This window comes from Apteryx rowi, unplaced genomic scaffold (assembly GCF_003343035.1).
Source record: "Apteryx rowi isolate R43461 unplaced genomic scaffold, aptRow1 scaffold_133, whole genome shotgun sequence".
Classification (NCBI taxonomy): domain Eukaryota; kingdom Metazoa; phylum Chordata; class Aves; order Apterygiformes; family Apterygidae; genus Apteryx; species Apteryx rowi.
Window position 1 is genome coordinate 1,564,060 of NW_020447564.1, and position 16,293 is coordinate 1,580,352.

Here is a 16,293-nt window from a genome sequence, read left to right on the forward strand (position 1 = left end):
CAGCACCTGCATGGCAGCTGCTAGAGACCAAACTGGGTGCATGAGCTGCAAGCCGAAGTTGCTACCATTCAAGCTAAAAAGCCAAAGTTCCAGAGCTGGTGCTGTAACCTTTCATATTCTGTGGAGCTTGGCACAAAAAGGGTCTTGTGACATTCACCTGCCGGTAAGGTATGCCTGAACCAGCCTTCTGAGAGTCCTTTGCACTGCTTTGTCCTTTTATTAGGCATAAAGCAGTAACGACCCCGCTCATGATAAAGCCAGTGAAGTGTGTGACATGCGCAGCTGTAGAATCTGTGTGTTAGCACAAAATTACCATCACCTACCTGCACTGGGGTAAGACTGATTTGGAGCCTGCTTTCTGGTGAGGAGCCTGCATTTTGGCCTAAGCCCTTACGGGTAGTTTCAAAACAGACTGTGGCTTTCTAAGGTACTGAAGGTAGGAAATCCCATTCAGGTCATGTCAGCGTAACATTTGTACAAACCTCGACTGGATTATTCAGTATTACGTTCAAGATAGCTTTTTTCTTGGATGGAGATGCAGAATGTCTCTAGTGGATGTGCTAAGGGAGCTACATAGTAGCAGGTTCCTGCATCTCCCCAGGTCTCCTCTCAGCCCATCTGTGCTAGCAGACAAGATTAGGGCTTCCAGCTACTTGCTGCTGGAGATTATGATACCCACTGATTTGTGGGTGATTGTCTTGGAGGGAATCTGCTACTGAAAAAAACCCACACAAGTTAGTTTAGGCTACAATCACTTAAATACTACTCTTTTACTGTTTTAACTGGTGACCCTAGCAAAGCCAGCTGGTTTTGCCTAAAGCAAACTAGGGTCCATTCATGTGAACTGATGTGCTGGCAGAGCTCTGAAAGCAGGACCTGACTGGGGGAAATGACAAACGCTTGGAGGCAGTAACCTCTCCTGCCACCATAGCTGGATCCAGAAGATGGTGTCTCATCATGGGCTGAGCTTTTGATAGGCTGTAAGGGGAGAAGTGGAAGATTGTTGGCAATTCCCTCTAGAAGAGCAAAGTGAATCAAAGCTACAAGAGCAATAGAGTTTCGTGATGCTTTTTGTAATTGTTAAAAATATAGCTGAGATATTGGTGGTCATTATGGTTGAGAAACTGAAATCAAGGCTAACAAAATTAATGGAAGAAATAATATTGTCTTTTCTATTTTGGTGAAGGGATTGGACTGGATAATCAGTGCTTCCATTAATACCAATAATAAAGATAAGCTGTAGTACAAACTTGTGCCATATGGCTGCCAACCATTCTTCCAGCACAGCCAGACTGTGTAACTCCCACTGGTCTGCACAGGTAGAGTTACAGTGTTGTGTGGTGTCCCTCACTGGTCTAAGCCCAGCGCTGATGCTAAGTTGTGGAGCAAATCATTCGGAAATGTACATTTCCTAACATTCATTGCTTTCTGGTACAAGCCTTTTTTCCCCCCTCTCTTTTCTTTGAAGCGTTGTTCGATTTTTGAAACATTTCTGATCAACTCGCTTGCAATAAAGGTGCATGCTATTCAGGGATCAAACCAGCCCTCAACAGTCTGAAAATCAGGGAGCTGAAATAACAACAGAAGGGCTAGGCCAGAGGGTCTGTACCTCTGCCTGTTGCGGAAGGAGCAGCTGCACAGCACAGCCCTGCCAACAAGTAGCTTTAGGATGTTTTTTTTGTAAGTAGAAAAAAATGGCAGTCCATTATTTTTCTGCCCTGCAACAGTCAGCTTTATTAACTCTTCACGGAGCTACTTTTACCAGAAGGAATGAAATTTGGAAACCTGATATGTTATCGCAGTGTTCTGCTACTGAATCAACGCTTGTTAATAATATGTAAGCTATCACAAAGTCTGTTTTGCTGAAGAAATCATTAGCATTGACAGTTTCTCTTTCCCCCCATATCTTTTTTTTAAATTTTCAAACAATCTGCTTTATAAATTGTTTATCTCTATGTACCAGGTACCATTATTATGGAATTGCCGTGAAAGAAAACTCCCAGTATTACGATGTGATGTATTCTAAAAAAGGAGCAGCCTGGGTCAACGAAACAGGAAAAAAAGAAGTAACCAAACAGACAGTGGCGTATTCACCACGATCCAAACTTGGAACATTACTGCCAGAGTTTCCAAATGTCAAAGATCTAAATCTGCCAGCCAGTCTGCCAGAGGAGAAGGTAACACTTTGGAAACATTCTCTCGGCTTGCCTTGTTTTTCTTTTTCCCCCTCTGGATGAAAGCTTTATCTAAAATATAAAGACTTTAAATTATAGTGAGTTTAATTATGCCTTGACTTTATTTATGAGGAGCTTAATTGCTTCATATAGCAGGAAGAAATATCTTCCCTTAACATAGGCAGCTGACACAATATCAGATGTACTTTTCTTTAAAACATTTCTGAAGCCTGTGCGCACTCTTTTTTTTTTTTTAAGTTACATTACATACGGCGGGAAAGGTTTGAGGGTAAATGGTTGAATCACTAATAACAAGAATAACAAGACCTCAGACTTCTGTTTCTGCAATCTATTATAGCTCTTCAGTTTGCAAACCCATTTGTTGGCAAGTTGAAAAACCATTCTGATACTTTCTTGAGAGTAGAGTGTGCTTAGTGCGTCTCTTATCCTTCCAGGCTAGAAAGTGAGAGAATCCTATCTGTACATATGACAAAAATCCCCCAACTGCCCTTGGCTGAGCTTGCTAGTTTTCTGATGCTATTCACAAGTGTAGTATCAATGTAAGGTGGAACAAAAGAATAGGGTTTTATAGTTCTTTATGTCCTAATTAGGGCCACATTCTCATCTTTGATCTCACTGAGGCTTTTTGCTCCTCTTACATTTGAAGAATCCCCATTGACATAGAAAAATCCATGAATTCAAAGGGAGAATTTACTTTTAAGAAGAAAACTCATCTTAAAGCTAATCTAACTAACTTGAGACTAACAGATTTCATTATTTCTTCAATTGTGCATAGGTAAAGAGAAGAAAAAACTTACTTTTTTGTGCTTTCTGTTCTGGTTTTAAAAGCAGATTTCTTAAAGTAAAATGATCTTTTGTGGTCTCCCTCTCATTCTTTTTCAGGTTTCTACCTTTATTATGATGTATAGAACGCACTGTCAGAGGATACTAGACACTGTAATAAGAGCAAACTTTGATGAGGTATGGTCAGAAACTAGAGCTATAGTTTAATGATACATAAGGTATTAATGGATCTGAGAGCTTATTTTGAATGTGATACTACAAAATAATGGTTTTGATCATTTTCATGAATAATGAACTATACTTGAGTACATAGTATATGACTAATACCATTAAGTCTCACTTACAACATTACTTGAATTAGAGGTAGGAAAGAGATGGGAATATTTTTGCGTCTCCCTTCTCCAACAGGATTAAAGTAGCAATGTCCCCTTACATGATGTTGGATAGTCCACTTCTTACAACTCAGGAAGTGTGTCCACCACCACTTTTCTAAACTTTGAGTTGGAACTGAGCTCTTTTTGAGGGAATTCTTCTGAATGTTCAGAACAAACTTGGGGCAGATGCAGCAGCCAAAGTAGTGGCCTCTGCTGCTATTGCTATGTTAACACTGGGGCAAGGAGGCAGGGATCTACAGCTACCCAGACCTCCTGGTAAACCTGTAGCTGAAGTCTCCAATTGCTCCGTCATATTGCAGTGCAGCTAAGAACACACACGCTGCTGCGTGCTCAGCAGTCGATAAGATCCATTAGAGGTGGATAAGATTTGTACCTGCTGGATGTCTTACTGAATCTGAGGGTTTTCTGGCAGTGCATGCATACAGCCCTATAATTAGAGCTGAAAGGCTGCAAACTCCAAGCATTACTGGAATGCAAGCAGTATTATATCACATGTGCAGAAGGACACTAGTCTAGGAAAACAGATCTGACTACAGAGACACTGTGGGCCTGATTTGACTACGACACCCAGCTCCTGGTAAAAGTCAAAGGAAACGGGACTTTTGACTCTGCCTTCTGAAGAATGGCAGGGAATTCCCTGCTTTTCTCCCTCTCATTGTTCTCACACTCTTCTGATTTAAAGATGAGGGTCTTATAAGTCTTTGGACCCAGCCTAGATACTTCCATGTGAGAGAATCTGCCTATTTGCAAAGGGTAATTTGACCTCTTTTCACATTTTCTGTTGTGCCTCCTAGAGTTACTCCTAGCCATGTTTAAATAGGGACCCACAAGATTATTAATATGATTAAACCTGATATCCAGCTTAGGGAAAACCAACACCCCTCGACTTCTGCCCCTTGGTCCAAGCCAACTGATTTGCTGAAGTAATATATTCCAGAATTTTTGCTGAAATACATTTTTAGGAGCAGGATGTTGTATTTTGTTAGGGGATTAATGGTGGGCAGGGTCTGAGCAGCTACAATATATAAATGGCAAATAACTTTTTGCACACAATCTATACTGGAATAAGTAAGTGCAGTAAAGAATATCACTTTTGAATGCTGGTGTTCTGACCCCTGTAGAACTGACCATATCATTCATTGAAAACCACCTTTATTTCCTAAAGGAAAATTTTCACAGGTATGTTTTGCTGTGTCTGAAAATTCCTCCGCCTTTTCTTTTTTGTCTTTCTCCACTCTTGCTTCTCTTTCCTTCCTAGTGGAGGAGAGAAAGAAGGAACCATTGCAGCTTTTCCTTAGTCAGCATAAGAACAGTTTTTAAGAGCTCCAAAATATAGTGTTTCTTTCAAAAACCGGTGACATAAAATGGTGTATTGACCCATGTACGCCTTGCGCCATTCTCCTCTTACTCCCTACCACTGACCCCCGGTTTGAATTCCTTTGTACACAGGGACAGAGAGCAAGGAGAGAGAAAAAGACAGGCTTGCTATGTGGAAGCCAAAGAGTTACACTCACTGGCCATCGGTGGAAGGTGGAAATACTGCGGTACCCATGGGCCTCTCTGCTGTAGTAAAGGAAAGATACCCCCTAAAAGCTCAGAATGCCTCCTTGCCCTTTGGGGCCTTATCCTGTGGTGTGCCAGGTGACAGTATCAGCCTTTCTAGTTAAGGAATGTGCCTTGCCAGTGTTGTAAACCATTAGTCCAGCTGCGGGGCTGAAACAAATGCTATGTAAGCAGACTCGTTTAAGGAAAATGGTATTTGCGGCCTTTGATTATTTTCATCTAAATATCCCTGCTGCTTCTTGTGATTGCAGGTTCAAAGTTTTCTTCTGCACTTTTGGCAAGGGATGCCTCCCCATATGCTGCCTGTATTGGGTTCTTCAACTGTAGTGAATATAGTGGGAGTTTGTGATTCAATACTGTACAAAGCGATTTCTGGAGTTTTGATGCCAACAGTACTACAGGCATTACCTGACAGGTCAGTATGACTAGCTGCACTGACCACTTTTAGCTCAGCTGTCTTTATTATATGTATGAAAATTTCAGACACTTTTCTGCTAGTCTGGCGTAGTAACATTACAGCATTCTGAATTACAGTGACAAAGAGAAGCTGTCCTGGCTGCTCTGTATGTAAATACTCAGATACGTATTTGGGAACTGCAATCAAAGCATTTGTCTCTGTTTACACTCTTGGATCCCAACTGTTACTCTGCTTGCCAGGAGCAGAAAACATGAAGTTTATACTTGTGAAGCCTCAGACAATTTGGATTAATTTAAATACTATACTATGATGAACAAATACATGCTTATTGTAGGATCACTTAATTCATGTTCGACAGTGTTTGCCCTTAGATACTCCTTTGTTTTAAAGCTAAATTCTCTTTACCAATCCACCCGGTAGATCTCAGCTCTTTTCTTCCTACCTGGATCTCATTTGAATCCAAGGAGTCTTGTTTATACAGGTAAAGCAGGGCAGGGATCAACAGTTCACAGCAAAAAGTGTAATCATAGAGTGCATTCAACCTTTTCCCCTCTTTGAGATTCCTCTTATGAGCATCAGGAAACTATCTTTTTCTAAAAATATGTGTTCACATTTAGAATTATTTGACTGATGGTTTCCTGAAGCCAAATAATTTAAGAATATTGCTCTAAGAGTTTATTGATAGTGCTGTGCATTTGACCCCTAAGATTTTAAAGAATCTCTAATTACAGCAAATGTTTTCAGGATGTTGTTCTGCTCTCATAAACTGGTAAGCACCAGGCACACTATATGACTGCTAAAGTACAGACAAAGTATTTTTTCCACAAGAAACATGTTATAAGTACGGGCTTTCCCTGATAACACATGTACATTTTTACAGGCTTCACCCCTCACCCCCAAAAATCTATTTCATTGGAAGGATTAAACAGAACAGCAGTCCTTTTCTCAAGCTGCTTAGTTCTTTCATAGCAAATAAGGAGAGACTTGAGTGTGAATATAGACTTTTGTAATGCATATAAAGGGCCAGATTGTGGCTATTAAGCCATAGCCTGCACTGGAGGGGGTGAAGAAGGGTCTCAGTGCAATGGAAGCTCCTGCAGGAAATCTTGCTGACTCAGCCAGAATCCTCAGAGGGACTTCCTGGGAATAAATGTTGGCTGGCCCGAAAAGCCACCTTTTGATGGGTGCAGTAGTTCTCATCCATCCTCTGTGCCGTTAGGTGCCAGTGTGGAGAAGAGCAGGCCTATGGCCACGTTTGTTTTTTCAGGCCTGTTCTCAGTGCAGTGTGCGTTAGGAGTACAAACAGGAAAAGCTGCCTGGCTGAAAGAGGAAAAGTTTCTTGCACCTCTTCTCTCCCTCCCTTGTGTATCCAGAGAAGTGCTGGAGACAGAGCAGTTCAGTGTGGCAGAACCAACCGTTGCGCTCCCCTCCAGCACACACTGCAACCCTTCTTGAAAACTGCCATGTTATGCCAAGCAGTCCCAAGAAGAGGCGCAGAATGAACTGCCTCCCAAGTTTAGCATGGGAGCAGGAAATGCTGGGGCCATCCAGGAAAAGGTAGTAGGATGGAAGAGGGAAATCTCATTTGACTGGGGAAGTTCCTGTCCTGTGCAGAGCTAAGCAGCTGGGTCCTGTTCTGCTCCCCACTTCCTTGACCTGTGTGGGCTTGGCCTGGAAATTCCTCCCCATCACCACCACCCACTCACTGCCTCCAGCCTGCAGCATAGTTAGTTATTGCTTCACTTGCATGACCCTGTCTATATCTGTATAAATGTGGGCACAGCCAAGCTGAAATCCAAATTTTGACCTCATCTTCCTTAAAGAGGTGTGATTTTATGTTGTCGTTTTTGAATGGAGTGGAAATGATGTTATTTCAAGCTAAAAACACCAATTATAGTTACCAATGCAGTGCAGTACAGAGACTTTCTTTCTGTGTGAGCTTTTGAACATGTTGTTTTTTAACCTTTTCCTGCAAACATTTTCAGAAGTTTTTCTTCATACCTACAGACCAAAATAGGTCAGCAACCGTGCATAACAGTGAGTTGCAAATGCTGACTGACCCACAGGCTTTACATGTTCACAGGTGTTATACTATAAAGCACCAAGTAAACATGTTCTGATGTAGTGATTTCTCTTTTCAGTTTGACTCAGGTGATCCGAAAGTTTGCAAAGCAACTGGATGAGTGGCTGAAAGTAGCCCTCCATGACCTGCCAGAAAACCTACGAAATATCAAATTTGAATGTATGTATTGTCCAGTCTCTTTCCTATTAATCTAAGAAGAAGGGAGTGTTTATTGATTACAAATTAATTGGAAGTGAGGCTAGCATTCTTTTAAGAATTAAAAACCGCCAGCATTATAAATTTTGCATTCACTTGCAATCTCCACTTGCTCATGAAAACCAATTTCATTTAGTGAAATGAGGCACCACTCCAAAGTGAGAAGAATTGCTTTTCGTTTCTTGTGGATTCTGATAAGAAATTAATTTTGTTGATAGTAAGCAAACATTAGGGATGATATTAGGCAAAGGAAATTATTAAACAAACCTTTAGGCTAGCACAATTTGAATACAGCTTGAGGCCCTTGCTCAAAAAAGTGCCAGAGTTAAAAATGAAGGAGATCAAATTACCCTGTCACCACAGGAAAGGGCACTAGTCCTTTTCAGATGTGCTTTGTAGATGCCTGCAGTGCACATCACCTATTGATAAAGCCTGCTTTATTTCACTGCTCTCAATTCTTTGCCTTTCATGAGCACTAAATTCCACACCACAAAGTTAAAAGAAAAAAAAAACTAATTTAGGAGAAGGATTAACTGTTTTGATCAGCATGGAAAATTAGGAGTATATTTTACTGAGAACACTCAGGATGTAAATTAGAATAACTAATTTCAGGGTTTTTTTGTTATTTACTAATTTATTTAAAAAGTTATAGAAAGTCAGACCTGAAAATATGTTTTATCACATCTTTGTCAGTTCAAAAATATCAAGAATCCACAACAGTGAAATCTTTTCTGATCATATAAAGAGAGAGAGAAAGAGCCACTACACTTTCTAGTCATTCTTAAAATATACTCTTTAACTGCCTCCATGTACAGTACAGTGGGAATATCTACTCTGTGGCTGTATCTAAGGCCTGTTTGGACAGATCTGCAAGTCTGTGGTGATTTTAGTATGAGGGTAAACTTGAGTGCCTCCCCGCATATACCTGAGTCTTTGCCACTTCTGCAATTGTTTCCTCCTGATTAGGATTTGTGATACTGTGCACAGCCAATGGAAGTACTGACAGGAGTAACTGCAAGCTTTGGTCATGTCTGCAGTTTTGAATTGCAGGTTTCAGACAAAAGATGCACAATAAAACATTTTAAAAGCCCATATCCCCTTGGAAGAGGTAAAATAGGAACAGAGGACTGGCGACTGCCTCATGGGCTACCGACTCTAGCACCTCTTACTCCATAGCATGTTATGGCAGCACATAGTCTCTTTCAGAAACTTTGATCAAATTCCACCTGGAACGGTTACAGATTTTAGCTCTTACTAGTCCAGTCAGAAGACTCCTCCAAAACCTGTTTCCATTAAGACTTAGGAACCTTTTCTAATTTCCATACATAATGTATTTATCATTATCTTATGCCTTTTGTTCTTGCACCAACATTTTTCTTTCACTTAAATAGTTCTGTCTTTCTGATCTTTAGTCCCTTTGTGTTTCAAGAGAAAATTTTCTATGCTAAACAAGCCAAGCTCTTCCATTATCCTCTACATTTCTCTTGTCATCTTGTTATTTACAGCATCTATAAATCATCACTTGTAATATGTGTTTGAAATACCAATTGAGCATTCAGATTTAAGATTTTAGGTCTAGGTAAGTTAAAACTGGGCTATTCATATGAATTGTATGTAGGCACAATTGTATATGACCAGAATATAGGACATTTGATGCACTTTTTTGATTCTGGTTTTAACATAGTATTTTAAGAAATAATTTTCTTTATTTAGTGAAGTATATAAATATGTAACTCTTCTTTCCTGCAGTGTCCAGAAGATTCTCACAAATTCTCCGGCGACAGACATCACTAAATCATCTCTGCCAGGTAAATCTTTCAGTTACCCACGTTTACCAAATACCATTTTTACTGACTTTTCAAAGAATTTGATACATTGGCAGGCTGGAATTTACCCAGAGAGAAAGAGATTATGGTATCAGTTTGTCTTCAATATTCATTATGACCATCTTTACAAAAATCAAAAAGTAATTAGCAAAATGCCTTTCTAGATACCTGTCACTCTCTGATAATTAAATTTTATGGGGAACTTTTATGAAACAAATTTAGGATTTGATCCAAAGAGATGGTTCATTTCATTGAAATAAACAAGAGATGTTCCATTGATTTCAGTGGGGTTTGGATCAGGCTCATTGTAAAGCAAGAAAGCTTTCTACATGCCTGACAAAATAATACGGGAGTAATTGAATGTTATAAATCAAATGAAAACTAGTAAAAAGCTAAAGTTTTGAACTGCTGGGATTTTGAACAGAAATATGCAACCACAACAAGTGAATATCAAAACTACTCTGAAGTGTTCATTTTTCACCAATTAGTTTAGAAAAATTCATAAGGCCATATTTTGTACCGTATAAAAAGGAGATGCTCTACTGATTTCAATGAAGTTTCACCCATGTATCTGATCAGACAATTTGTTTTCCCAATCATACTGAAAGCTTCACTTTTGAAAAGTATGTCCAGTACTCCAGGTTAACCCTGAGAGTGGAAAAGCCCACAGGAAGAGGCTTTCGGAAAAAAATACTCCTGCACAGACTCCTTTGCAGGTTTATTCCTCCATTATTTTAGTGGTGGAGGCAGAGATGCCAGTGCTACCTGATGGATCACCACTGACCTTTGGAGGTCCATAGGTATTCAGAGGAAATAAGGATCATTCATACAGAGGCCACAGCCTTCTGCATCAGGCCTGGGATCCAACAGTTTACTGACCTGAAGAACTCTTCAAATGCATCATTTCCTTGGGGAAGCTGATAACCTTAGTGTGGGTTATCACCTCTGCTTAACTTATAGGGAGCTGGTGTGTGTTACATGGCCATGACCTTGCACCACTTCCTTTCTTCTCAGCCCATCCTCCCCTTATTGGCAGCAGATCCCTGTCTCAGCTAGCCAAGAGGCAGATGCTGCTGCAGAGGCAAATGAACTTGAGCCTTTTCATGTGGTTGAGGGAAGAATGAGAGTTTGGGAGAGAGGAGATTGCAAGCATGTGAGAGGTTTATTTGGTTTTGGCTTGTTTTTTCTTGCTGTTTTTGGTTTTGGACTGAAGCTGACCAAGAAAGCCAACAGAACTGTTGTATGTTGAGAAGTCTAGCAACAGAACAACTAGGTTAGGGGTGCCCATCTGGGTTTGTGATGGGTGGGAACCAAAGACTTGCAGCTGAGTAGCATGGGCAAAATGACTTGCAGGCCCCTCTATCTTCCATAAGAGATCAGAGTGGTGGGTGGGAGTCCATAAGGAGAATCAACTCAGTGAGCCTAGCTAAGGAAGCGTAAAAGGGGATAAAGCCTATTTTTTAATCTAATAACCCATGACCTAATGAATAGATTGGATTGGATTACAGGCATCAAGAACGGTGATCCACAGTGCAGACATCACATTCCAAATGCTGGAAGACTGGAGGAATGTGGATCTGAATAGCATTACCAAACAAACCCTCTATACTATGGAGGACTCACGGGAGGAACACAGAAAGCTCATCATACAGTGTAAGAGCAGAACTCTCAAATAAAGCCAGGTGAACTTGGCTTCCTGTTGAAAACAAAGCTCAGTGAAAGTAACACTGCTCAGTTTTGCAGCCATTGCTTTACAGTAAGAAAATGCAACTATTAAGAGAAATTGCAACAGTGGAGCCTTAAGATAAATACTGAGACATTTATCAAAATGCAAGGCAAAGCCTTGTCAAGTTCTTATGCTTTAAGACATAGAAATGTGTGCTCTTCCATCAAAGAGTTTCTTTCTGTTATCTGGAGCAGCCGAGAACTTGCACCAAAATTCAAGGGGGAGTTTTTCCATGGACTTAGGCAGACTAAATCTAAACCTGAACCATTGAATCTGATACACTCCTGTCTACCCTACTGCAGAATTGCAGGAGAGTTGTCTTTTGAATGGCTTTGAAAACAAAGTGGTCGTGTATTTGAGTCCCTTGTAAACTTATTTGTAAAAAGCTTTGTTTTACACAGTGCTTTCATAAACAAGATAAGTTTTCATCCTGACCTTTTATGAGTAAATACAGTTCCATATTGAGCAAGCTCATTGACTAATTTAGATTCTGCTTAGTATATTGAAGGACATGAATTGAAAAGTGACTTTGGAGATGTTGGCAAGTTGGTTCTAGAGTGAAAGACCTTCTCTTTTAAATATAAAATGTAATTTGCATTGTCCAGTAAGTGAGTGGTTGTAAGCTTAGGTGTAACCCTAAACACACTGAGCTTGTCCCTCTGAGGCCCCAGGGGTGACCAGCTTTATCTTTGGCATCATTCATAACCTTCGTCCCCTGTGAACCCGCCTGTTGTATTGCCATCTCTCTCCTGAGACAGGTCTCTCTTATCCAAAACCAACCTTAATGGGGAGCAGCCAGGGCAACCACTTGTGGGAGCCCTGCAAGGGTAGGTTTGCTAGGGGGGTAACTCATTTGGTGTGTGGCTGGGGAAGAGGAGGTGTGGCACTTCCACATGTACACTGGGCCTACAAGGTTGATGTTGGCTCTTCTCCCGAACACTTTTTGTCTCTCCGTGTTAATACCAGAAGTCTTCTCCCCAGTTAAGAGACTGGTCTTGCTTTCTATCTTGGATACACTTGCCAGTATAGAGCTGCTTGGTACTCTTGCCTCTCCTTCCCATCCTTTCATTCACTTCCTGACCTGGTGCTCTTCCCTTCTGAGCAGAAGGAACCTTGACATGGCAGCAGGGGAGGTAGAATATAGTGAGACTAGAGCCCAGAAACTTCTGGAGTCTGTTTTGTCCTCAGTATCTACCCAACATCCTCCCACAGGCCAAAAAAACCCAACCAGTTCTCAAAGCTGTGATCTCTAGTTGTGGTAACAGTTTTGGCTCATGTTTAGAAAAACCACATTGTTCAAGAAAGCTTTTTATTTAAGCTTAGCTTAAATACAAACTTAGGTGTCATCAAATCAAATGGAATTTTCACGAATGCAGACAGGTTTAAGCACGTGTTTTTCCATGTGGTAGGCTCATATTTTCCAACTGGGAGCGAGAGAGAAGCACCCAGAAATGCTGACCTAATATGAATGTTCAGCATGAAGTGGATTCCACTGAGATATGCAGATATGGATAGGGATTATTCTGGATCTTGGATCTTCCCCCCCCCCCCTCATTGAGGTATATTCTACTTGGCCAGAGATTTTTTCAAAGGTCAAACTCCACATGACTCATGTGACGTGGAAGTAAGACCTGGTCTAACACTCTCAGCATTGGTAACTAAGAACATACGATTTCCAGCTACTATAACTGGAAAAAATAGGTTCCCTATAGGCAAGATTAGAGAGAAAGAGAAAAACCACTGGGTAGAAGAACAGCTCTTTCCTGTTTTGATGTGGTAGCTGTCTCTGACATGATTTTTTTTTTATTCCCACTTTCTCAAGTCCTGTTGAGGTATTTGTAACAGTCACTTAGGGCTGAACAGTTGCTCCTCTCAAAGAGGGAATTGTGCACAATTGCATTGTTCCAGCAGCAAATCAGGCAACTGATCTGTTTTTCCGCTCCTGCTCCCCTCTTTGCACAGCATGTGAATTACTTCAGCTGTTGTATCAGGCAGTTTATGTCCAGCTGAATACTCAAGCAAGGAGTTGATGTTTTGGATTTCTCTTAGATCCTATCCTGAGTGAAGTGAGGTTGCCCATTCATTAAAACAACAACCAGAAAAGATAAGTGGGGAGCAAACATCACTATTTCCCTTCTTCCCTGAATAACGTTTCTGACAATCCAACCTTTGCAAGCATAAGATAAACAAAGTTACACTCAGGTGCAAAACAAATGCATTCCTGCCCAACTTGGTGATTCATCTTGGGATGCTATTGCCCAATGTAGAGCCCAAGGAGCTTGTCTTTCGCATTATTCTTGGGCAGTCTCTGTGGCTCACTTCTCTAGCTACTACCTCTCTATGCTTTGCCTCCTGTACCACCCCCACTCTCTACTTCCTATGAAGAGAAATTCCTCCTTCTGTTATTTATAATTAAGCATAAATGGCAATGCATAGCACACTGAGATCATCCTATGACACAGCAGGTAGAAAGTATCTTTCGTCTTGATTTACCGGGCCATTTATTTCAGCTGAGTTGAAGAACAGTTTCTCAAGACGTCAAAGCACACGATTCTTTGTCTTCTAGTTGCTGATTCTCATAAATAAACTAGAGACTTGCAGTTTTAAGAGCTGTAGTTGAATGACTGGATTCTTTTTACTTTCGGTATTAAAATATATATCTGTGTACTTCAGAGAGGTTAAAAGTATTCTGGTTGCCTTTTGAAACTCTTCTTGATAAATTCATTATAGCATTTGTGCATTTGTAGCAGTTTATTTTAAAGAAGTAGAAGTTTACGGGAAATCTTTATGTGTATTTGTGGTTTGGGCACCACAAATAGATGATTTGCAGCAGTTAAATTATGTTTTTGCAACTAAAGCACCATACAGATGGGAGCCTTATCAACAATGCTCATCGTCTTGGTGCTTAAAGGATTCTTTATGCATTTCTAAATCAATTTCATGCATGACCTTTTTTCATCACCAAGGTCAAGGCCTAGCTTCGCACTCTTCGTAGAGAACACCATTAATGTTTCACTTCCGGGCATCACGGACAGTTGAAACTTAAACTAAAAGATTAATTTTAAACAATAGGTCCTGATTTTGCTTCTACTAAAATAACACTTCCAGTGGCTCCATCACTTTCAGCAGAAGCAAGGTAGAGACCAAGCAAAGTAACTGGGTCAGCACCAAGGAAGATGGATTTGTTATAGCTAAGCAATCCATTATAATAAGTATAGCAAATCTGTGAGAAGTTTTTGATAGCTTTCTGTGATTTGTTTCTCTCTTGTTCTAAATGGAATCCAAGCACTGAGGTGGGGTATTTTTCTTTGTTTGCCAGTGTATCAGGAGTTTGATCACCTTCTGGAGGAGCAGTCTCCCATTGAGTCGTACATTGAGTGGCTGGATTCCATGGTGGACAGATGTGTTGTGAAGGTTGGTAAACGGGAGTAAGGACCTGAGTCACTGAAGTCCAGTATGAGCTCTGTTCAGGTCATAGCTTTTTAGTGGAAATGGAAAAAACAAAACAAAACACCCCAACCAGGCATTGGTAATGGGCAAGAGTAAAGCAGCAGCAGGCAAATCTCACAAATTTTCACGCTCAGTAGGAGGACAGTTCAGGTTTAGGGTTTTGGTTCATTCTGTGCTTGTCTGTTCCATCCCAAAAGATGATATTCAAGAATGGGACAGACTTAAGGTTTCCAACCAAATCAATATTTCAAGGGTATGGAGAGATAGTTAATTCAAAGTCATCCTAACTACGTAGTGCAAATGGAGATGATAACCTAGTCTGTTCTTTTGAGATTTTAAAGAAGAGGATAATTAGGCCAGCTAATTCATTTATATACATTCAAGTGTAAAGATGAATTGTCTACTTTACCATTCAGACAAGGATACAGGTATGTTGGGTTTTTAATCGATTTGGGATACCAAGGACTTATATTTTAACTTCACTGATTTGGAAACTTACTGAGAAATCATTAAAAAATACTTTCAAAGTTATTCAGGCATCACCGTTATGTGACTCAGGGTATCTAATAATATGATCGACTATTTTAACTTATGTCACTAACTCTACTTTGTATTAGGATGTTCTATTAGAAAATTTCAACTCGTTATTCCAGATTTCATTGTTAGAGCTTATAAGTAAAATACACACATATGTAAACATGCTGCATCTCTCTCTGCTGCAAAAGATCCATGGAAAAAACAGCAGACATTTCCCTGGATTACTTGAAATATTTTGATTCTTTCGGGGAACTTTTCTTTTAGTTAGTGGAATGCAGTTTGAAATTCAGACCATAACTGTTATTTTTTCAGGAAGAACTTGGCATGGATTTTATTAGCTGATTGGGTAAATCTAATTCTTTAACTCAAATATGACTATAGAAAATAAGGTTTGAAGAGTTAATGCCTTCCTTTCTGGGAAGTACTTTTGCTAGTAAAATGATTATGTGAATTCACAAAAACAAAAATGTGAAGGAACAATTGTTTTCAGTAGTAAACTTTAACTGAAATATTAATATATGTTTTCAGTGTAGATCAAGCACTGCTGATTCCTTGACTAGGAATCATCACGAAATAAAATTAAGTTAAGATGAAGACCAGAGCAATTTTTGGCAGTCTAATAAATCCTTTCATCATTTATAAAGGAAATTCTGTCTTGGTGTTGAATAATACTCAAGAGTTTCCTCTTTCCGAAGGTTGTATATAGTGATAAGGTAGCTTTCTGTGTATGTTTTTCTGAATTTTTAGTGTTTATTTTAATGTAAAGTTAATGATAAGTAGTTTTCCAGTTAAAAAAAAAAAAAAGAAAGGACAAATATGTACATCATTGAACTATACCAGGCAGTGGAAATAAAAGTTTCTCTATGTCAGATATATCTGTTTTCTTGCAGGTAGCTGCCAAGAGACAAGGCTCTTTGAAGAAAGTAGCTCAGCAGTTCCTCCTGATGTGGTCCTGTTTTGGCACTCGAGTGATTCGGGACATGACTTTGCACAGTGCACCCAGCTTTGGTACTTTCATTTTGTTGAAATGGTTGCATAACACCATTGAAAAATTCTATATCCTGGCTTTTAATGTACAGTTTAAGTGAAAACATACCTGTTTTCATATGTCCAGGATTCTAT

The 16,293-nt window shown here is 39.9% G+C and overlaps 1 protein-coding gene across 1 annotated transcript in view; it reads left to right on the forward strand.

The window, feature by feature from the left end:
* The window catches only part of RFX4 (regulatory factor X4), a 98,588-nt gene that overhangs the window by 49,899 nt on the left and 32,396 nt on the right, over positions 1-16,293 (forward strand). The window contains exons 6-13 of the mRNA XM_026056842.1: positions 1,964-2,177; positions 3,078-3,155; positions 5,188-5,351; positions 7,496-7,596; positions 9,382-9,440; positions 10,967-11,111; positions 14,504-14,598; positions 16,062-16,179. Coding sequence (XP_025912627.1) covers positions 1,964-2,177; positions 3,078-3,155; positions 5,188-5,351; positions 7,496-7,596; positions 9,382-9,440; positions 10,967-11,111; positions 14,504-14,598; positions 16,062-16,179 — 974 coding nt within the window. The remainder of the gene's footprint in view (positions 1-1,963; positions 2,178-3,077; positions 3,156-5,187; positions 5,352-7,495; positions 7,597-9,381; positions 9,441-10,966; positions 11,112-14,503; positions 14,599-16,061; positions 16,180-16,293) is intronic.